Source organism: Arabidopsis thaliana, chromosome 2, assembly GCF_000001735.4.
Source record: "Arabidopsis thaliana chromosome 2, partial sequence".
NCBI lineage: Eukaryota > Viridiplantae > Streptophyta > Magnoliopsida > Brassicales > Brassicaceae > Arabidopsis > Arabidopsis thaliana.
The window spans coordinates 12,646,154-12,666,382 of record NC_003071.7 but is presented as its reverse complement, the minus strand read 5'-3'; the positions used below and the strand labels follow the sequence as shown (position 1 = coordinate 12,666,382).

General features: G+C 38.1%; 7 protein-coding genes and 1 pseudogene across 13 annotated transcripts; 4 read left to right on the top strand and 4 right to left on the bottom strand.

Moving 5' to 3' along the window:
* Window positions 1–269: 269 nt before the first annotated feature.
* On the top strand, window positions 270–3,662 carry AT2G29620 (dentin sialophosphoprotein). Of its 6 annotated transcripts, none has more exons than NM_001336214.1 (7): window positions 270–448; window positions 550–1,732; window positions 1,821–2,428; window positions 2,511–2,840; window positions 2,933–2,974; window positions 3,073–3,190; window positions 3,317–3,662. In NM_001336214.1, exons 2-6 carry the CDS (start codon window positions 580–582, stop codon window positions 3,181–3,183), a joined length of 2,244 nt encoding a protein of 747 aa, NP_001318313.1. In that variant the 5' UTR covers window positions 270–448; window positions 550–579; the 3' UTR covers window positions 3,184–3,190; window positions 3,317–3,662. The 6 variants fall into 6 exon arrangements, with proteins under 6 accessions (NP_001318313.1, NP_001324162.1, NP_001324163.1 ...); NM_001336215.1 differs by having other exon boundaries at window positions 3,282–3,662; NM_001336216.1 differs by having other exon boundaries at window positions 3,073–3,645.
* Window positions 3,663–3,965: 303 nt separating this feature from the next.
* Window positions 3,966–5,071, bottom strand: AT2G29610 (annotated as a pseudogene). Its single transcript has one exon.
* A 1,224-nt stretch (window positions 5,072–6,295) lies between these two features.
* Window positions 6,296–8,474, top strand: AT2G29605 (Plant protein 1589 of unknown function; the record flags this gene model as incomplete). The annotated part of the gene is made up of 9 exons (NM_128514.1): window positions 6,296–6,367; window positions 6,484–6,589; window positions 6,672–6,827; window positions 6,928–6,996; window positions 7,280–7,345; window positions 7,448–7,519; window positions 7,617–7,688; window positions 7,782–7,856; window positions 7,957–8,474. The coding sequence occupies 9 exons, from the start codon at window positions 6,296–6,298 to the stop codon at window positions 8,472–8,474; spliced, it is 1,206 nt and encodes a 401-aa protein (NP_180521.1).
* Window positions 8,475–9,086: 612 nt separating this feature from the next.
* AT2G29600 (Galactose oxidase/kelch repeat superfamily protein) lies at window positions 9,087–11,232 on the bottom strand. The gene is made up of 2 exons (NM_128513.2): window positions 9,454–11,232; window positions 9,087–9,364 (listed from the first exon to the last, which is right to left on the bottom strand). The coding sequence occupies exon 1, from the start codon at window positions 10,720–10,722 to the stop codon at window positions 9,475–9,477; it is 1,248 nt and encodes a 415-aa protein (NP_180520.1). The 5' UTR covers window positions 10,723–11,232; the 3' UTR covers window positions 9,087–9,364; window positions 9,454–9,474.
* Window positions 10,926–11,927, top strand: AT2G29590 (Thioesterase superfamily protein). Its single transcript, NM_128512.4, has 3 exons — window positions 10,926–11,142; window positions 11,395–11,535; window positions 11,638–11,927. The coding sequence occupies exons 1-3, from the start codon at window positions 10,951–10,953 to the stop codon at window positions 11,779–11,781; spliced, it is 477 nt and encodes a 158-aa protein (NP_565683.1). The 5' UTR covers window positions 10,926–10,950; the 3' UTR covers window positions 11,782–11,927.
* Window positions 11,928–12,046: 119 nt separating this feature from the next.
* On the bottom strand, window positions 12,047–14,557 carry MAC5B (CCCH-type zinc fingerfamily protein with RNA-binding domain-containing protein). The gene is made up of 4 exons (NM_128511.2): window positions 14,268–14,557; window positions 13,603–13,872; window positions 13,259–13,482; window positions 12,047–13,077 (listed from the first exon to the last, which is right to left on the bottom strand). The coding sequence occupies exons 1-4, from the start codon at window positions 14,370–14,372 to the stop codon at window positions 12,225–12,227; spliced, it is 1,452 nt and encodes a 483-aa protein (NP_180518.1). The 5' UTR covers window positions 14,373–14,557; the 3' UTR covers window positions 12,047–12,224.
* Window positions 14,558–14,629: 72 nt separating this feature from the next.
* On the top strand, window positions 14,630–16,477 carry PCNA2 (proliferating cell nuclear antigen 2). The gene is made up of 4 exons (NM_128510.3): window positions 14,630–15,103; window positions 15,592–15,744; window positions 15,828–15,925; window positions 16,020–16,477. The coding sequence occupies exons 1-4, from the start codon at window positions 14,785–14,787 to the stop codon at window positions 16,242–16,244; spliced, it is 795 nt and encodes a 264-aa protein (NP_180517.1). The 5' UTR covers window positions 14,630–14,784; the 3' UTR covers window positions 16,245–16,477.
* ENOC (cytosolic enolase) lies at window positions 16,199–19,823 on the bottom strand. The gene is made up of 13 exons (NM_128509.4): window positions 19,644–19,823; window positions 19,403–19,557; window positions 19,143–19,317; window positions 18,989–19,060; window positions 18,791–18,907; window positions 18,588–18,668; window positions 18,411–18,487; window positions 18,186–18,289; window positions 17,862–17,960; window positions 17,676–17,761; window positions 17,420–17,506; window positions 17,116–17,313; window positions 16,199–16,760 (listed from the first exon to the last, which is right to left on the bottom strand). The coding sequence occupies exons 1-13, from the start codon at window positions 19,746–19,748 to the stop codon at window positions 16,689–16,691; spliced, it is 1,428 nt and encodes a 475-aa protein (NP_180516.1). The 5' UTR covers window positions 19,749–19,823; the 3' UTR covers window positions 16,199–16,688.
* Between the last annotated feature and the right edge of the window lie 406 nt (window positions 19,824–20,229).

Sequence of the window (20,229 nt, the reverse complement as noted above, 5' to 3'; positions counted from 1 at the left end):
ATATTTTGATATTTAAACAAACTAATTGTATATCGTAAATTCATAATGTATATCCAAAGAATTTATATCATGTTTCGTATAGAAATTGTCATGGTCTTATCGTTGGGCTTATTACATGTGAAAAGCCCAATATTAAGAAATATGAGAAATAATTGCAAAAACTGCGAAAACAAAGGGACCTAACCTGCAATTTTATGTAAGTAACACGATCAACAAATTCAAAAGTGTATGTAATAAGAAGAAAATAATATCTTTGAAAAACAACATGTAAGCAACTAACTCCCTCGTTGTTTTTCTATTTTGTCTTCCCCGCACGATCCGATCCGTACATAAAACCATCCCCTCTCTACCACACCGACATCATGTTTTTAAGAAAACAGAGAAATTTTTTTCTAAATCTGCAATTAAAACCCCTCCAAAACTATTTTGACTGGTAATCATTTCAAAGGTAAGCTTGACCTCTCTTCTTCATCAATTTTGAAGTTTTCCTTCAATACCTTTGATCATTTCGTGTGTGTTTTAGGTCTTATAATGATTTTTATGTTTCAGGTTTGTTTGATTCACTAGAAGGAGAAGAAAATGGGAAAATTTGATGCTAAAGATGTTTGCTTTATCGTTTGGAAAATTCTTAGATTCTCAACGAAAACAATTTTCAGATACGTGAAGAGATACCCAATTGTTTCTGGTGTTTCTACGTTTTTGATCATCTTGTACACTTTTCTTCCTTGGGTTTTCTATTTTTTGCTCTGTTCTTCTCCTTTGATAGCTTTTGCTTCGTTTTATATACGGAATCATGATCTGAGTTCGAAGATTTGTGATGAAGACAAGAGAAAGGATCGTGGGTTATCTACGATTTCTCAAGAGGGAAGAACAGAGAAGGCTAAGTTAAAGCATCAACAAAGTGTTAGACGAAATGCAAGAAGGAAAGTTGAAGAGGTTGGGAAAGATTGGGATTCGTCTCAAGCTAGTGAGGATGAGAGAGGTAAGGTTATTCTGACTACTCTCTATGGAGAAGTATTACCGGAGACGATTACACCAGATATGGAGAAATTCAAGAGAGAAAGGACGTTGCTTGTTGCAGAAGAAAACGTATTTGACTCTGTTCTTGACAATCACAGAGATCTTGTTGAATTAGAGAGGCTAATAAGTGTTGATGGTGATGATGAAAGTGAAGTTGAATGTTCATCATCATCATCATCGGAAGGAGAAAAGGAAGAAGAAGAAAGGCGTGAAGATGTAAGCAAGGTTGTAGTGGCGTGGACAGAGGATGATCAGAAGAATTTGATGGATCTTGGGACATCTGAGATCGAACGAAACAAGAGGTTAGAGAATTTGATTTCTAGAAGAAGGTCAAGGAGATTTTTCTTACTTGCAGCTGAAGGAAGCTTGATGGATGATATGGAAGTTCCTCGGATTTGTATTGGTCGAAACTTTTATGGTTTCGATAAAGGAAACTACGAAATCGATGGACTTGTCATGCCAGGCTCTGCACCTTCCGTTTTATTACCAAGAAGAAACCCATTTGACCTTCCTTACGATCCGTTGGAAGAGAAACCAAACCTAACAGGAGATAGTTTTCAACAAGAGTTTGCTGAGACTAACCCTAAAGATATCTTCTTTTGCCGCCATGAGAGCTTCCATCACAGAGCTTTTCCATCAGAATCTCAAAATGATTCTAAATTTACGTCTTTGTGGAGAAATGTAGTTGATGGTAGGCCTAGGCCACTACAAGGTATGACATTTTACAGTTTTGTTAGTGACCTAATCAGGATCATGATTAGGCTTTCTATAATTCTTAGTGATTTTTCTTGTTGATTTAGGTAGCAATAATCAGGAACCTCTAATGAAAGAGAGAGAGAAAGGAAATGATATGGAGGCAGGAGAGGTACGGATAGAGACAGATTCCATCAGAAACGATGATAGTGACTCGAACGCATCGCTTTCTCCACGAGAAAGAGAGAAGGATTTCAATGTCTCAGACCAATCAGATGCTTCTGGAACTTTCTGCAAACGAAATGATCGTGTTGGAAACTCTGTTGCGGGTTTAGTGCCTAGAAGCAGTGGTTCGAGTTCACTAGCAACCGCGAGGCAAAGATACATGGAGCATTTTGGTTACAATACAAGAAAATGTCATATGGTGACACATTCTGTTGACTCTGATCTTCAAGTTGAGGTTTCTGAACTTGGATCACCTCCAACTTCAGTTGATGGTAATGACTCTGATTATGAAAGATCTCTGTTTGTTTATGAATCGGAGATGGGAAAAGAAATGGGTTATAATGGTGTGGAATCTGAAGTCTTACTTGTGGGGAAAGATGATCAAGATCAAAATGAAACAACTTCTTTAGCTTCTCCAGAAAATGAAGAAGCAAGAAACTTGGAGCCCACGGTTCCTCAATCGGATTCCGCTTTCTTCAAAAGAGATGAGGTTAGTTCATGTTTTTTTTTGAAGTCATGAAAATGGTATAAATGTTTAGACATTGAACATAATCTTTGCAAATTTTTGTCAGGAGTTGAAGGAACTTTCCGAGAACTCAGCTGATGAGATAAAGATAAGTTATGACTCTGACGAACATGAACCATCCGAGAGGACGACTGATCAAGAATTTGAAGAACCTTATGAGAGAAATGATGGAGAAGAAAGGCAACAACTCGTGGAAGCTGAAGCTTCTGATGTAAATCATCATGGAAACTCTGAAGAATCTGTTACTTCTCCAAGATCAGTGTTACCAGACATGTTACATCTAGACCAGACTGCTTGGGAGGTTCTGGATCATGCATCTAATGGTCAGCTGCAAAATGTGGATCCACCAGCTGAATCATCTCATTATCAATTAGATGTAAGTTCCAAATTTCCTAAAGCAGAACACAATTTCTAAGCACACACATGTACTTTGTTTGACGCGTGGATTTGTTATTTTTTCTTTTGCAGGGACGTATTTATGCCACAGGAACAATTCAGGAGAATCAAGAGGTGAACACTTAGCCATTTCCAAACTTACAGTTCTCTGTATATACTTGATCAAAAGTGTATAGTTATTCTTGTGCTTAACACTGAACAAAAACTAGCAGGGATTTGAAGTAACATTCAATGATGAGTCTAATTCTGCAGAAGACCACAGACAGTCCATCGATCCATTGGCTGTAGAACTTGAGAACAATCAAACCGATGGAATCAATTGATGAAATGGTAAGCTTGAGATAATTTCGTTAAATAAAATCAAATTGTTTTCTTATGATATTTAAGACTCTTATAAGCTTTTGGTTCTTACTTTTACAAGGAACACAATCTGATTCTCTTTCCTTTGTTCTCCAGTTCCGATAGCATTTACTGAAAGTCAACAAAGAACCAAGTCATTTTGGTTTATAGACTCAAACACCAAAGATAGTTGCAGATACCAAATTTACAGTGCTAATATGCATTGTTAAAAAGGCGTAATGAATGATAAGGTTTTCTGTAGATAGGAATTTTATGTTTTTTGTCGTATAATAAAATGTATGTTTCATACAAAAGTATAGCGAGAGAGTGTATAGGTTTCTTGTTGTATGTTTTGCTTCCTTAGAGCGCAAGGCATATGAGGAGATCCTCTTAAATCATGTTTGTTTTCTTCAGCTATATATTTTCAAATCCAACGGTTAACTAAATAACTTCGTTTTGCTAATCTCTAAACCAAAACCAATTCCACACTTTCATATTGTAGTTACCCATAAAACGATCTGTTAACTAAATCACTCTGTTTTGCTTCATAATTAAACCAAAATTTTATATTGCTCATAGATTAGAAGCAGATTAGGTTTCATTAGTGTAAACTGATCTGCTTAATTACACAAAAGTCATATGTATCTAAAAGCAAACAGGAAGAATTTGGGACCCAAAAGACTAAAGATGCATTTCAACAAGTCTCATAAGAATTTTTGTATAAAAGGCTAAAAGAGTGGCCAACTCTACACAAGGCTAAGTTCCTGAAACCCTAACTAAGACTTGAGGCTAAAGAAACTATCTGAAACACCAGAATTCATCATCAATAGTCCAAAGTCCAAACTCATCACAGAAACATACCTGCAAGCGTAACATCAAACCATAACAGTTCGACAAAGCTCAATGACATGCCTCATCGGCAAGTCCCTTGACACAATCGAGACTGATTTAACCACCCCCCAAATCTGATCTCCTTGACGTGTTTCCAACGCAATCTCTACGCACCAAATTTCGGAAGAAGACTCAGAACAGTCGCCCCCGCCCAAAATCACCAACTTCCCATCAAAATTCGCCAACGTAGACCTATATTCACAGAGAATAGGCAAATGAGCAGTATCTACACCCATCACAGGTCTCCAAACGAATTCATTCGGATAATATACCACTATTGGATGTTCAAGAGCACACGTAAGATCAAGTGCATACAACAAATCTCCAACCACACAAGACGACACCGAGTGCCAAAATCTCATCAACTCACTTTCCTCACCCCATGACTCCCATAAACCTTGTACTGGTTCGTAAGAACGGATTCTGTGTAATTGTAAAGCGATGTTGCTCTGACGAAGAAAGAACCAGCTTGGGCGAGTATACGCTTGGAATGCGATTAAGGCATAAAGAACCGGTTTGGTGAAGCTGAGGAGCGAGCGCGTTACGTAGTAGAAATGATCCGAATTGATTACTTGACGAAAGGTTTCGCAGACGAGAATTGGCGACGGGGAATAACATTGTGGGAAGTGTGCGATGATTCTTTCGATGAGTTCTTCTGGAAGTTGTAGAAGAATCGGAAGATTCTCGTTATGTATCTTTTGTTCTTGAGGATTCTCGTTATGTATCTTTTCTTCTTCTTGATGAACCGGAAGATTCTCGTTATGTATCTTTTGTTCTTGAGGGTTCTCGTTATGTATCTTTTGTTCTTGAGGATTCTCGTTATGTATCTTTTCCTTCTTGATGAACCGGAAGATTCTCGTTATGTATCTTTTGTTCTTCTTGATGAATCGGAAGATTCTTTACTTCTTCGTCTTCTTCTTGAGGATTGTTGTTTGGATCGGCACCATTAGGGTCGCCGGGAATTTCAGAGAGTTCAACCATCGCCGCCGTGTGACGTTAGTAGGAGCAACGAATTAACTGAAAGATTAAAGAGAGCCTGAAATTCGATATTTGTAAAAAAGAAAACAAAAGTTGTTTTGTGTATTTATAGGGAAACCAAAATGTCTTTGGTACGTCATTGCAAGCATCGCGTTCAGAAACTTCGTTTCAAAAAAAGGTTTCATTAAAAAATATAATTCCAAATTACAATCACAATGTTTTATTGAATAATCACAATGTGACTCATTCGAAATTACAGAAGGGATAATATCATAAAAGGAAGTATTGTTAGGGATCTTTTTTTTTTTTTGGTGGGTTATTGTTAGGAATCTTTACGTACTTGCTTTTATTTTCAATGTTTTTTTCAATAGAATTTCTATTTTAGGGGAATATTATACATATAATTTCTCCAATAATAGTTGGTCAAAGAAATTCACTCTAAAACTTGCATATGATTTATTTTTTATTTTTTTTATCAGCAAAGAAATTTTAGAAAAGTATTATTTTAGCCAATTAAGAAAACATATATAAACAATTTATATATAAAAGGATTTCATATGAATTAAAATGATGATAAAATATCAAACCAAATCATACGGAGTTCAAGTAAACCAAACCAAACCAAGAAATGATGAGATTATGATTAACCAATGAAAACTAGACACGTGTGCTCTCCTTCCCTAAAAACTAGCTTCCCTAAAAACTCGCCTCTCTCATTTTAATTCTGTTTAGAACCCCGCCAAAACCAGCGTGACTTATATGTAAAGGGCTTTAGCCATTTTCTAGGAATCAATCAATCAAACACATATTATCTTCTTCAATCTCCTTATTTCTATCGATCATCATCATCTTCCGTCAACTCCAAATCTTAGATCTTCGAGGTGATCCTTCACCTTCTGGACTTTGATTTACCCTTATCTCGTACTCTTGGTGAGTACTGATTCGGGATTTATCATACCCTATTTGTACTGTTTCAGAACAACCAACCACATCGCCAACTGCGAGCCACCGTGAAACCCTAACTCAGATCCACTTTGCAGTCTATTTGTACTGCCACGCGCCTAGCTCTTTGTTTTGATATTTTCCCTAGAATTTCGCACATTTCTAACTTCCCATACGCCATACAACGAAATTCTCCAAGTGAATATTGAATCTTGTATATTTATAATCTTTCGTTCCTGAAAGAGACTCATATCTTTTTTTTTTGGTCAGGTTTCCTCCAAAGTTATGAGCGAACCATGTCGTCTCAATCTTCTCTGCAGCTGCAATCGTCGTAACGTTTCAGAGACCATAGACACTGTATTGATGTTTTCTACACAAATCTCTAAAACATTCATGATTCTCTGGAAGCTTATTGAGTTATTGTTATCTACTCTATCTCATATGGTACGATTATTGTTATTCTTCTGTTTCAGATAAAGAACATAATCGCGACATGTATCCGCAAGTACATGAGTCTGGAAGAAACAGTGAATTATATGCAGGAAAATCACAAGATTAGTCACCATCTCACCAAACCAAGTATGTGTTATATAATCTCTTAATCTGTTTGAATTGATTTTGTGCTTGTTTATAAAGAATTCAGTTTTGTTTCTTTTATTAGTATGGGAGCAGCTTCAGAAAGAGAATGCAGATTTTTTCAACAAGTACCACTTAATACGCGAATTAGCGCGTCAAATAAAATTGTTTAATAGTTTTCTTGGAAAGCAAGTTTCTCTGATGCTCGAGAATGGAGATTTTGATATTAGTACTGCAACATGTACGTATAACACAAGGACTAAAATCTCTAAATAACGTTCATTAGTTTTTTGAAAATTGGGTTTGTTCTGCTTTGTTTGATAACTCTTTGCATTATGCAGCTGATAGGTCAGAGTTGAGCACTTTAAACATGGGAATGTCGGCATTGGATGATACAAATGGTCTAACAGGTAAAGTCGAAAACTCGATTTCTTGCACTTTTGACATGTAAGAATTCCCTTATGTTTCTCTCTTTTGTAGTAAACCAGTCGCAGAATCCTAATGATCAGCACTATCAATTTCATTCTTGTCAGTGGCCAACTACAACTAATCATATACCTTGTAAGCAAAGACTCAAACCTTTCTCTCTTTCTGAATATTGAGTTTGTAGGTCATGATTGCAGCTGGGCAAAAACTCGATTATATATTTCACTTTTGATTTCTAAAGCTTCCTTTGGTTTCTCTGTCTTGTAGTAAACCAGTTGCCGATTCCTAATGGTCAGCAAAATCATATATGGTCTACACCAAATAATCATGCTTGTAAAGAAGAGACTCAATCTTTCTCTCTTAATCTATCATTTGTTTAACACTTCTAGTACTTGACCATTTTTTTATGAATAACTCAACTTTCTTTCTCCATAGGTACCAATCTTGGAGCTTCTACCATTCCACCAGCAGCTAATGATCAATGGTTTCCTTATAAGGATCCTGCGTGTAAAGAAAACACTCAACCTTTCTCCCTTAATCTCTCATATGTTTATCACTTGTACTTCAACATTATTATGAATGACTCAACTTTATTTCTCCATAGGTTCCCATCTTGGAGCTCCTATCGTTCCACCAGAAGCTTATGGTCAATTGTTGCCATATACTGATCTTGCGTGTAAAGAAAACACTCAACCTTTATCTCTCATAGTTTAAACCCTTTTCGCATCAAAGATTTTGAATGAATCACTCTTCCTTTTTTCCTCCATAGATTACTATCCAGTACTATATTCAACCGCTGCACCAGCAGCTACTACTCAATGGCCGACATCTACTGATTTTGCTTGTAAATAATAGACTTATTAATCTTCCTTTCTCATTATATTGTTTTGTAACTCTTCTACTTAAGCATTTGTATGATTCATTCTCCTTTCTCTTTCCCTTAGATACTGGAGGTCCAACTCTTCCAAAAGCACCTACTGCGGCATTTGATCATTTTAGAGATGGTTTCGGAGAAGATATTGACAATAGCAGCCCAAATTTCCAGCAGATGGATCCTTTAGCAGCCGCACTACAAACGCTACCCGATGACATGCTACAAGAGCTATATCAACAATGCCAACGGCAATCGCAGCTTCAACAGAACTTCTCACTAGAAGAGCAGCAAAGACTTCAAAGTAAAGTAAACAACAACGGGCTTCAAGGAGTAGTAAGGCCACCCGAAAAGCCGCCACAAGACCTATATGGACAATGTCAACCGCAATCGCAGCTGCAACAGAACCTCTCAGTAGAAGAGCTGCAAAGACTTGAAGTTGAATATCGAGCAAACAGCAACGAGCTGCAAGGAGTAATACCGCAGCAACAACATCATCAGGAACAAGAAGCAATGCAGACACAAGGAGATCCACTGAATCGAATACCTGTTCAATCTGAAGCTTCAAACCATTCAGATAGTGGTAAGTAGCAACACCCCTTTCCAACACTACAAATTTCTTTTGTCATCTCTTATCTTACTTCGTCTCTCTTTTCACTTATGTGTTAGCACACTAACAATGGCTCAAAACCAGCATGGTCTCCAAAAGGCAACATGAATGACATGGTCTCTGAAAGAGGGAGCGATATCAGAGAGAGGAGCTTAGTGATTTGCTCTAGATTAGCTTTTTTGTCTTTTTGTTAAATGTCGTTGGACGTGAAACACAAGTCTCGTTGTTCTCTATTTAGAAACCCTAATTTGTCGCTCAAATGATAAGGTCACCAAATTGAGGAACCAATTTGTCTTGCTTTTATATTGCTCGTATACTTAAACGGCTAAAAGCATAGTGAGTCTTTTAAAAATGAGAACAGAGGTGTTTTTTTTTTGGTATACGTTCTATATAGATAACTTCAGCCTTGATCAGGACTTTGTATTTCCACACTTTCATATATCGTAGACAGTTACCCACAAAATCAAAACCATCTGTTACTTAATCACTCTGTTTACTTCATATCTAAACCAATATTTCATAATGTTGCTCATATAGTAGAGGCAGATTAGGTTCATTAGTTAGTGTAAAGTGTAGATTAATCAGCTTACTTACACAAGAGTTATATATCTAAAAGCAAACAGGAAGAAGTTGAGACCATGTTTCTGCAAAAACCCCAAAAGACTAAAGATGCATTTCAACAAGTCTCATAAGAACTTTTGTATCGAAAAGCTAAAAGAGTGGCCAACTCTACACAAGGCTAATTCTTTTAAGAGTATTCACATTTTTGCACAAAGGTAAAGAAAGACGAGTTACTCCATAAGTTGTCAGATATAGAGCTTCTGCACCACTTTTGCTTCATATCAATAAGGTGTAAGAAAAGATCCTTCACCTGCAAGTTCATGTAAACCTACATCAGACTTGAGGCTCAAGAAAACGTCTGAAACATCATCATCACTCATCAAAGATTAATTAACATACCTTGCAACTGCAAACGAATCATCAAACCGTAACAGTTCGAGAAAGCACAAAGACAGGCGACTTGCGGAATTTATTCACAAGCGAGAGTGATTGGACCTTCCCCCAAATTTCACCATCTTCACGTCTCTCCAACGCCACCTCTACGCACCAAACATTTACTTCCCCGTAATAATCAAACCTAGCCTGGCTTTGATAACATCCCAAAATCATCAACTTCCCACCAAAATTCGTCATTCTAGACTCACTATAAACGAGGTTAGGCAAGTAATCAACACCCATGACAGGTCTCCAACCCATTTCTCTTGGATCATACACGACAATGGGAGTTACATGAAGGTGATCCGGAACAACGGCATACAACAAATTATCAACCACACAATACAACACCTGCCAGAAATACCCCAATTGATTTCCTGCAGGTCCCCAATCTTCCCATCTACGTCCTCTTAGATCGTAAGCCACACGATTGTTACCATCCAAAATGTAAATCTTATTATCCAAAACGAAATGAACATTAAACGGTGCTTTCGAACGACCATAGGGGGATAATACACTAGGCACATTTTCCCAAGTATTAGTCTCTACATTGAACACTTCGACCCAATCATCACTTCGTTTAGTGGAACCTCCCACCACGTAAATCATTCCGTCAATCACTGCAGAAGCTGCGTAGGAACGAGCCACTTGCATCTCCTGGAGATAGCGCCACGTATGGAATCTGCAGTCGATGACAAACACAGTCTTTGCGCGTCGATTCAAGCTTCTGAGTCCACCCATAACGTAAATCTTGTGTCCGATTGTGACGGTAGTGCATCCAGGAAACATGGGAGGAAGAGATGTGACTAAGCTCAATTGTAAAGAGGTATTGTTTCTCCGTTGGAGAATAAACCATCTTGGTTCTTCAAAATTTGGGGACGTGAACGTGATCAAGGTATAAAGAACCGGTTCCGTCGAGCCGATGAGCGAGCGAGTTTGGAAGAGATCCACCGAAGAGATTACTTGACGAAAGGAGTCAGAGAGGAGAGATAGCGTCGGGTAATGACATCTCCGGAGAGTCGCGATGGTGCTTACGATTAGTTCTAGTGGCATTTGTGGAGGAATCTGAGGAACATTCTCTACTTCTTCTTCTTGATGATCGTCTTCTTTCGGTTTCTCGTTTTGATTCTCTTCTTCTTTACCTTCTTGCGGGTTCTTGTGAGGTTCTTCGGGTTTCTGGTTTGGATCGCCGCCGTTAGAGCCGTCGTCGGAAGTTTCAGAGATAGAAGCCATCGCCGTGTGAGTGTGACGTTAGCAGCAACGAATTATCTAACTGAAAGTGAGAATGAATTTGATAGTTGAAAAAAATGCTCGTATTTATAGTACAGAGAACGACGGCGTAACGATTTGCTAAAATGGGGCCTTTAAGGCCCATAAAGTATCTGAAATATGAATTGAGTAATTTATTTATTTATCCAAAAAATAAAAATAAAATAAGAATTGAAAGAAATTAGAAAGACGATGATGGAGAAAATTATGGAGTATCTGCAATTGAGCGATGAGGTGGTTGACGACGGTGAGGCACCGCGAGTTGAAGAATTTTTAGGTGAAGGGAAAAGCTTCTACGAGAATTTTAGTCTCAGAGGAATCCGAGTCAACCGAGTCGAACCGGGTTTCATTTCCTGCTCTTTCAAGGTTCCTCTTCGTTTGACGGTAAGTCTTTCTCTCAATCCTCTAAGCCCCTTCTATTTTGATTAATTGTCGAATTAGCGTGATAGGTTTTTGGAAATAAGCTAATTTGAGGTTTAATGGCATTATTGTCAGATGTTTGAAGATGATAGTTCTCGGTGATACTATTAGTCTTTGGAAACTTGAGCAGAATCTAGAAGATGCTTGAACTTGATTGTGTCGTTTTTTTCTTTTATTGGAGACGATGTTGATATTTTAATGTTTTGATAATGTCAGGACAGAGACAAGAATTTAGCAAATGGTGCGATTGCAAATCTTGTGGATGAAGTTGGTGGAGCACTTGTACATGGCGAAGGCTTACCTATGAGTGTTTCAGTGGACATGTCTATTGCATTCCTTTCAAAAGCTAAGCTTGGTGTAAGTCTGCTCAAGTCTTTTTTCAATCTGTACTTTGGGACTGTTTGTTTGCTATAGAAATGGATTGAGAGATATGATATTGAAATGGAAATGAATTTTCAGGAGGAGTTGGAGATAACGTCGAGATTGTTAGGAGAGAGAGGAGGTTATAAAGGAACAATCGTTGTAGTCAGAAACAAGATGACCGGGGAGATTATAGCGGAAGGTCGACATTCTATGTTTGGTAGACAAGCTAGTAAGCTCTGAGTCCAACTTTTAAGTCTTGTATCACTGTAATGTCTGTTTTCAATAATAAGATTATGGTTAGGTAAATTTGGTTAGGTCCTTTGTTCTTTCTGGTTGTGAATCTAAAACCTTGGTACATAGCTTATAAAGATCAAACCATTCAGTAACTGTGATAGTTATGTTGATGAGGATGGTATGATATGTCTCATCTATACAACATTGAAAGCTGTTTAAAGAGGAATTTGAAGAAGCTTCAAGAGAATTTTGTTGTCTATGGTTTCAGCTTGGATTTAATGTGTATGTTGGATTATCAAAAATTCAAAATTATAATGTCAACAAGAGTCTACAACTACTGTAACAATTCTCTTCTCTTACATTGGAAACTAATTTTAAATAGCAGAAGCAAAAAGTCAAAATGTAGATATGGCCGGAAATTCGCACTACATTTTAACTGACAACGGTTCCTATTGAGACGAACCAGTAGTAACAGCAGCATCAGCAGATTGCTGAGAGGATCCTGAAGGTGCTGCAGACACAGAGTCAGGTGGTGGAGCAGAGACTGAACTTGGATGTGGAGGATTAGGCCTTGAACCGGGACCTGGTTGTTGTGGGTAATCATGATCAGCTTGTTGTGAATGGCCATGGTGGTAAGGAGGATACTGCTGGTAAGGTGGTTGCATATATCCTCCATATGATGGTGGCGGGTATGGCTGGTGCTGAGGATAGTGGCCATGTGGTGGCATAGTGTAAGAAGAAGAAGAAGCTCCTCTGTTGTCACTGGTGCTTGAACCGCTTTCTTTGGACGAACTAACTGCACCCATTCTCTGAGGGTCCATTGATGGGTAAAATGGTCTGTCTTGATGAGGAGGTTGTGGTGGTGGTGGGTGCATATAGTATTGTAGCATTGGTGGAGGTTGATTCTGTTGCTGAGATATAACTGCTCGAGGTAGTAAACCACTATGAGCCACACTGCCCTGTTGGTTAGAACCATCTTGATCAGGTTTGGGAACCTGAGGTCTTCCCCATGTGAGTTTTAGCCTCTGACCGTTGACAACTAGCCTGTTACTGAGCTCTTCTGCAGCTTTCTCTGCTCCTTCTCGGGTTGTGTAAGTGACAAACGCACATGCTTTCTCAGCCAAGATTCTGATGGATTCGATTTCTCCATGGGCGTAGAATTGATCACGAATGTCTTGCTCAAGGACTCTCGAGTTTAGCCCACCAACATAAAGCGTTCTGATGCTTTGATCCTCTGGAGATTCCAAAGTACCCATCTCCCCAGCCTTGCCAAGTAACTTCAACGCAACTGGATCGTTTACACTGCAGGAAGTGAAGAATAAGATGAGAAAACAGTTCCAATATCACCAAAATAACAGCCAGTTTACGCACACAAACTGATGTATTTTTCATAACTCTCTTTCATGATATACCAAAGCAAGAAATTGAGGAGTAACTCAATATTATCATACTCAAACAAAATGAAAGTTAGAAGTATGCTTACCCATAATAACGGTCTTTAATGTTCTGCTGGGATAACTCTCCTGTTTCAGGCATCTCATGACGGTATGGACACTCATCACCTCTTGTACACTCTCCCCTAATGAAGAAACTACAAATATGAGCTCGGTTCCTTTTGTAGTAAGGCGTTGTCCTTTGAAGCATACGAATGGTATCGTTGGGCCGAATCTTCCCAAAAGAAGACTCATAATCTAGTCCAGCTCTCGTCTACACAAGAAAACAAAACCATTTCAATAGGCCATTACAAAGTAGAGAAACTGTATAGCCAAATCTCAAACCAATCAATACTCAAATAATATAACTAGTTAGAACGCAGAGTCACCATACCTTTCGATCATGCTCTTCAGCGAAAAACTCTCGGTTCACATCACTTTTTGGGATAGAATCATGAGTACTAATGTTGAGCGCCGTGTCTCTGACCTGAACTGGAAGACCATACTCAAGATCCAAGAGACAAACTTGGCACACATTCTTCAACTTGCAACATGTCTGACAAACTTCAGTCTTCTTGTATCTCGCATCCCTACCAGGTCGCCATCTGAAAACCGTGAAAGGCCGGGTACAGATCTTACACTCTTTATCGTAATTCGCCTTTGTCTACATACCAAACAACAACAATAAATCAATCAATCAATCAAACATGAAGCTGCACATCACTACCAGACATAACATGAGACAGTATTCAATGAATTACATTCCCTCTAAGCAAATTTGATCAGAACAAACCAAAGATATCATTTTGAACTACAACTCCATGAATTCTGATTTTTACCAAAGGTTATGAATTGTATATTAAATCGCTTAAACCCTAAAATCTCAAATCACTAAAATTGCAGCTTCAACACTAAGAAACATAAAAGCATTAAACAAGCTCGAAAATGGACAAATGAAAGGAGATCTTAATAAAGACACATGAATGTTAAAAAAAAATCTAGCTAAAGGCAAGGAAATCGAATTTGTTTGAGGAGAAACATAGGAAGCGAAGAATATACCATTCTCACGTAAGGATTGTCACCGAGACAAGACTCACAGATGATTGGGAAATCAGAACGTTCCCATCCATCAGCCTCGTGATCTCTCAGTATTCTATGCGCCATTTCCTAATTCTCTTCCTTCCTCAATGATTTCTGGATTTCTTCTTCAGTCTCGAACACGAAGATTACCTTGAAGAGCAGATTTGCTCTCGTTTCGATTTTTTCGGGAATCTTTAATATTACAGCTGCTGTTGGGCCGAATGTTTGTTTGGCCCAATTTAAACCCATGAAATAAGAAAGCTTAAAGTGATGGTGGTGTACTGAAATAAACAATACGGACTCACACAGATGATAATTCATCGTCACACACAGGCGGGAACAAAAATACCCTAAAATCGCTAAATGGCGCCACAAAATCTCAGCTTATAATATCACTTCCCGCTAACAATTGCAATCTCCTCCCAGAAATTTCAACAGCTCTAAAAACCCTAACCGTTTCGATTCACACTCTAACCTTTCGATAATTTCCCAGAAGATGTTGGAGCTTCGTTTAGTTCAAGGTTCTCTACTGAAGAAGGTTCTAGAAGCGGTCAAAGATCTGGTGAACGATGCGAACTTCGACTGTTCGACCACAGGGTTCTCGCTTCAAGCTATGGATTCGAGCCATGTCGCGTTGGTGTCTCTTTTGCTTAGATCTGAAGGTTTCGAGCACTATAGATGCGATAGGAACCTCTCTATGGGAATGAATCTTGGTAATATGTCTAAGATGCTGAAATGTGCTGGAAATGATGATATCATCACCATCAAAGCTGATGATGGTAGCGACACTGTTACTTTCATGTTTGAGAGTCCCAGTAAGTTCTTCAAATCGATTTTTGTTTGTTAGGGCTTTGGTTTTGTTGTCAATGTTGATGCTATTGGTGACCTGATTCTGTGTTTATAGGTTTGATTTGCCAGAAGCTAGAATATGATTGTAGAGAATGATTCAGTCCATTTCTTGAAAGCTTTAGTTTGTAAGAGATGAAAGAGAAGATAAAATCTATGTTAATAGAGGGTTTTTGGTTTGGAATAAGGTTTGATATGGCTTTGTTTTTGTGTAGTTAATGATGTTATTAGTGATCTGAACTGTTATTTATAGGTTTCATTTGACAGAAACTAGAACTTGCTTGATGAGAATGAGTCCTTCCATTTTTGTTTTCAGAATAGGTATAGTCTCTAGCTTAAAGACTATAGTTTGAAAGTGAATAGAGTTTCTTGATTTAGTGAAAGTTAACAGAGGAACTTTGTTTGATATTGACTATGTGGTGTTAATCTCATTATTTAAATGGTGTTGATGATGCAGCACAAGACAAGATTGCAGATTTTGAGATGAAGCTGATGGATATCGACAGTGAGCATTTAGGAATTCCTGATGCTGAGTACCACTCGATTGTGAGAATGCCTTCTGGTGAATTTTCCAGGATATGCAAAGATCTCAGTAGCATTGGTGACACAGGTAAATGAACTGTTTGTTTATTTGGTGTATCACTGCGAGGATTCTCTAATCATGATTCTGGTTTTGATGTTATGATTTTGCAGTTGTGATCTCGGTAACAAAAGAAGGGGTGAAGTTTTCAACAGCAGGTGATATCGGGACAGCAAACATTGTGCTCAGGCAGAATACTACCGTCGACAAAGTATGAACAATCACTAGTCATCTAGAGAGATTTGTTTAATAATCTGTCCAATACAATGTTGAAGTGACCTTATGTTTGTATGTGTGTTTTGCAGCCTGAAGATGCTATTGTGATAGAGATGAACGAGCCTGTTTCGCTTTCATTTGCATTGAGGTACATGAACTCCTTCACAAAGGCTACTCCATTGTCGGAAACTGTGACCATCAGTTTGTCCTCTGAGTTACCGGTCGTGGTGGAGTACAAGGTGGCTGAGATGGGTTACATTCGATACTATCTGGCGCCTAAGATTGAAGAAGAAGAAGACACCAAACCAGAATAATGATGAATGTTTGATAGTCTTCGTTCGAGTCCTTTGTTGAAATGTCTGTCTTGATTCAGTTGTTTTCTGGATTTACTATCTTAAGGCAATGCTAAACTAGATAATCGTATGATGTTTGTCTTTCTGAAATTTGGAAAAGCTTGTTTATAACACTTTTCATCTGTTTGTTAAACATTGAAGAAAAAGAAGACACGAAGCCCTAAAACACGTTTGTTTGTGGCTTCTGCAACCTCACGAACTAGTGTTGATTGATGTTTTTGGATGCTTTTACAATTTGTAAAAAACATGTTTAACACTCTTTACTTCTGTTTGTTCTTAAATTTGGCAAAAACAACAAAAAATTTGAACTTTCAAGACACAAGAATTTGTCTGCGTGAGAAATAGACTCGAGAACAATGAAGTAAGACGAGAAGTGTAACAATTAATATCACATGTGCATTTTGTTTAGAGAGATAGCTTCCAATCTTCTCCAGCATACACTGCTTGATCCCCAAGCTCTTCCTCTATCCGTAGCAACTGCAGGAACATTTCAACAGTGATTCAGCTTTTTAATAAAGTAGTTTCTACAATGAAATGAGAACACTATCTAGCAACTAAATGTACATGGCTGCTCCAAACTCAATCATTATGGATCTATAAGCTGAGGCTGCATTAGCCAAAAGTTGAAGAAACTGAAACTTAGCCTAGGTTGCTAAAGATTCACATACCACAACATAACTCAGCTACTTAAAAGCTAAAAAGAAGCTGATGATAATCTGATGAAAGAGCTATGATCCAAAATTCCAATGCAGGTTACTCCACGTAATGTAGATTGTTCTAGTGTAATTGCATAAGGGGTACTGAGGATATTAGTTTGGAAAAAGATCCAGACCTGGTTATACTTCATAGTACGTTCTCCTCTGCAAGGAGCACCAGCTTTAATCACACCTGTTGCGAGACCCACAGATAAGTCAGAGATGAAAGAGTCCTCTGTTTCTCCACATCTATGAGATGTCACCACACCCCACTGGGCATCCCTTGCCATTTTCACTACTTCAATGGCTTCTGTTACTGTACCAATCTGATTCACCTGTATCACCGTATGCACATTATGTCTTTGTCGTTCTTAGGCAGTAAACATACAATATGTGCACAGGTAATACATAGTAATAAACAAAATAGGACGGACGAAATACCTTGAGAAGAAGAGCATTACAAGAAGACTCCTGTATGGCACGCTCAACTCGTTTTGAATTTGACATCAACAAATCGTCACCTACCACCTACAAGAGTTTAACACTGAGAATTTAGACAAGGAAAATGATTGTACAAGAAGATTTAAGGGTCTCTCTCTTTAGATATTTGACTCTGAGAAAAGAATCAGAAGACAGTGTGATCTGAAAGAACACAAAATCTATGTGAACCGTTAATAGTAGGGGAACCGAGTTGGACCTGACATATTCCAAGACTCGAAAAATACTTGGTGTGTTCCCAGTCCTCCTTGTCAAAAGGGTCTTCTATAGACACAATTGGATAATCTAAACCCACAAGGAGACCAAACAGAGAATCTGGTCGTTACAATACTGCAAGAGTACTAAGATAGACACAAAAAATATTGTTCAGACGAGCCAGACATACCATTACAAATTTCTTTGTACATATCTATCATATCTTCCGCTGACTTGAAATTTTGCCCAGATTTATTTGGAGACTTGATATCTAAATCATACTTGGTACCTGTTCAGGAAAGAACAGTTCCACAAGGTAAGAAATAATACACAAAAACGTATAACATAGTTGAAACTTGCAAGAGCAAGATATTGATAGGCTACACATTTGATGATTTAACATCTTATTCGTCTCACTAGCCAATTGTGAATGACAATGCCGAGAACCAAACCAAGACTATCCATGACTACAAGAAGCCGCAAAAAATCAGTTAGCCAGGAAGCAGAAAATTACCTAAACAAAAATTAGTGGCGGCAATATCAATGGCTATCTTTATCTTATCATTGTACCCTGTTCGGTTGATAGCTTCTTTTACAAGCTCCAAACCTTCCTTGAGGCTGCATACAGTTGCAATTACACATATTAGGCACTAAGCCATCAAACCATAACATGGTTTTCTCAGTTTCGACAATCTACAGATGCAAGCAGATTAGCATCAGAGAGGAAAAATATATGTACCTCGAGATATCTGGAGCAAGACCACCATCTTCACCAACATTACATCCCAAACCACCATTCTTTTCTGAAATGACAGCCTGCCATAAACAGCAATAGATCATTCTCACCTTATACACAAATTTACGGATGCAATTAGAAAGGTAACTTCTAGAAAGCCATATATCTTTGAAAATTGACCTTTAAATGATGATATGTCTCAGATCCCCATTGCAGGGCCTCCTCAAATCTACTTGCTCCAATTGGGAGAATCATAATTTCCTAAACAAATTATGAAAACACAACAATCATTACATATGTAAATGAAATTACTTGAAAACCAAAAGATTTCTTGAAGAACTTTGAGAAACAGAAACGTTAATAGTGAACTTAATGTAGAATACCTGAATGGCAAAAGTATTCGAAGCATGCTTCCCACCACTCAAAACAGTGAACGCAGGTACAGGTAACACCATGTTTGCTCTGCCACTAAGATCAGAAAGATGCTTGCACAAAGGGACCTGATAATAACTTCAATCAAAATCTCCTAACTAAAGTAGGCATAAAATACATAGGATAAGAGAAAATGTTATCATTCATACCTCTTTCTCAGCAGCTCCAGCCTTGCATGCCGCAATTGACACAGCAAGTATAGCATTAGCACCAAGTTCACTCTGCAAGATATTCAAATCAAATTAATCATGAGGAGCAATGATATATGAACTTGTTACAATCCTAATAAAAGTTCCCACCTACCTTCTTTTCAGTTTTATCCAAATCTATCATAGCCTGATCTATCTGACCCTGAAGTTTTGGGTCCATACCAATCAACGCCTCAGAAATTTTTTCATTTATGTTCTTAACAGCTTTAGCCACACTGTTTCCAAGATACATTCCTTTGTCTCCATCACGTAGCTCAATAGCTTCATACCTTGAGAATCAGTAAACCAATCTCCTCATGTCAGGCTTATCATATTAGAGAATTGTATATCAATCAGAGTAAGAATAATTCTCACGTTCCAGAAGAATCACCACTGGGAACAGAAGCACGAAAAACGCCTTTGTTCGTGTGCAGATCAACTTCAACTGTTGGAATTCCTCTGCTGTCAAGGATCTGTCGTGCTTTAACCTTCGTTATCACAGATGATACAGCTTTCTTCAGATGATTAGCCTGCACTTTTCCAATTGAAGATTCAATGAGTAATGTAACATAATTTCACTTCGATACATGTAAATCAAAATTCGAAGGAAACTTACGATGAAGAGAACGGGATCTGAGGTTTTAGCCCTTACGGCGGCATTAACGGCGTCTTCGATTTTCCGAGAAAGCATATGCTTGTCTAAATACTCTTGCACAGACATCTTCTTCTTCTTCCTCTTCCACGGACTTCTCGATTCGAATCTTCAAGCAAAATTTCGATGAACAAGTTTGAATCTGAAATTCATTTTCCGATTGACTGTATTTTTTGGTTCACGCTCCGGTTCAGGCTCCGGTTCAGGATCCAATAAGCATATTCAATCATTAAAACGATGAGTTTCACTTTACAAACACATGCTTGCCGTCTGAGGATTTTGCTAGTGCACATCACTCCGTTTTAAGTCATGCAGATTTGAAATGAAAAGAGTAAAAGCCCATTTTAGGCCCAATAAGAAGTCTCTCACGTGCGATTGCCAGGTTGGAACCGCTTTTTTATCTCTCATAAAGCACGTGCGAGTGCGACGATGTTTTAGTAACTGCTCTCCTTAATGGAATCCAGCTGTCATTCACACGAACATATTTTTTTACGAAATTCAAAAAAACTTTTTATCACGAGCCATTAATTTTTGAATTTTGCCACCCGTT

Bases quoted from the DNA above. Each gene is read 5' to 3' on its own strand.
- AT2G29620 (NM_001336214.1), top strand. From the start codon at position 580: ATGGGAAAATTTGATGCTAAAGATGTTTGCTTTATCGTTTGGAAAATT. The intron at 1,733-1,820 runs GTATGACATTTT...TTGTTGATTTAG, and splicing joins TAGGCCTAGGCCACTACAAG to GTAGCAATAATCAGGAACCT. The intron at 2,841-2,932 runs GTAAGTTCCAAA...TTTCTTTTGCAG, and splicing joins CATCTCATTATCAATTAGAT to GGACGTATTTATGCCACAGG.
- AT2G29600 (NM_128513.2), bottom strand. From the start codon at position 10,722: ATGGCTTCTATCTCTGAAACTTCCGACGACGGCTCTAACGGCGGCGAT.
- AT2G29590 (NM_128512.4), top strand. From the start codon at position 10,951: ATGATGGAGAAAATTATGGAGTATCTGCAATTGAGCGATGAGGTGGTT. The intron at 11,143-11,394 runs GTAAGTCTTTCT...TGATAATGTCAG, and splicing joins AGGTTCCTCTTCGTTTGACG to GACAGAGACAAGAATTTAGC. The intron at 11,536-11,637 runs GTAAGTCTGCTC...ATGAATTTTCAG, and splicing joins TTTCAAAAGCTAAGCTTGGT to GAGGAGTTGGAGATAACGTC.
- MAC5B (NM_128511.2), bottom strand. From the start codon at position 14,372: ATGGCGCATAGAATACTGAGAGATCACGAGGCTGATGGATGGGAACGT. The intron at 13,873-14,267 runs GTATATTCTTCG...TTTGGTATGTAG, and splicing joins ACAATCCTTACGTGAGAATG to ACAAAGGCGAATTACGATAA. The intron at 13,078-13,258 runs GTAAGCATACTT...CACTTCCTGCAG, and splicing joins ATTAAAGACCGTTATTATGG to TGTAAACGATCCAGTTGCGT.
- PCNA2 (NM_128510.3), top strand. From the start codon at position 14,785: ATGTTGGAGCTTCGTTTAGTTCAAGGTTCTCTACTGAAGAAGGTTCTA. The intron at 15,104-15,591 runs GTAAGTTCTTCA...TTGATGATGCAG, and splicing joins TTTCATGTTTGAGAGTCCCA to CACAAGACAAGATTGCAGAT. The intron at 15,745-15,827 runs GTAAATGAACTG...ATGATTTTGCAG, and splicing joins CAGTAGCATTGGTGACACAG to TTGTGATCTCGGTAACAAAA.
- ENOC (NM_128509.4), bottom strand. From the start codon at position 19,748: ATGTCTGTGCAAGAGTATTTAGACAAGCATATGCTTTCTCGGAAAATC. The intron at 17,314-17,419 runs GTATTTCGTCCG...ACGGTGATACAG, and splicing joins GTAATGCTCTTCTTCTCAAG to GTGAATCAGATTGGTACAGT. The intron at 16,761-17,115 runs GTCTGGATCTTT...ATGTTCCTGCAG, and splicing joins GTACTATGAAGTATAACCAG to TTGCTACGGATAGAGGAAGA.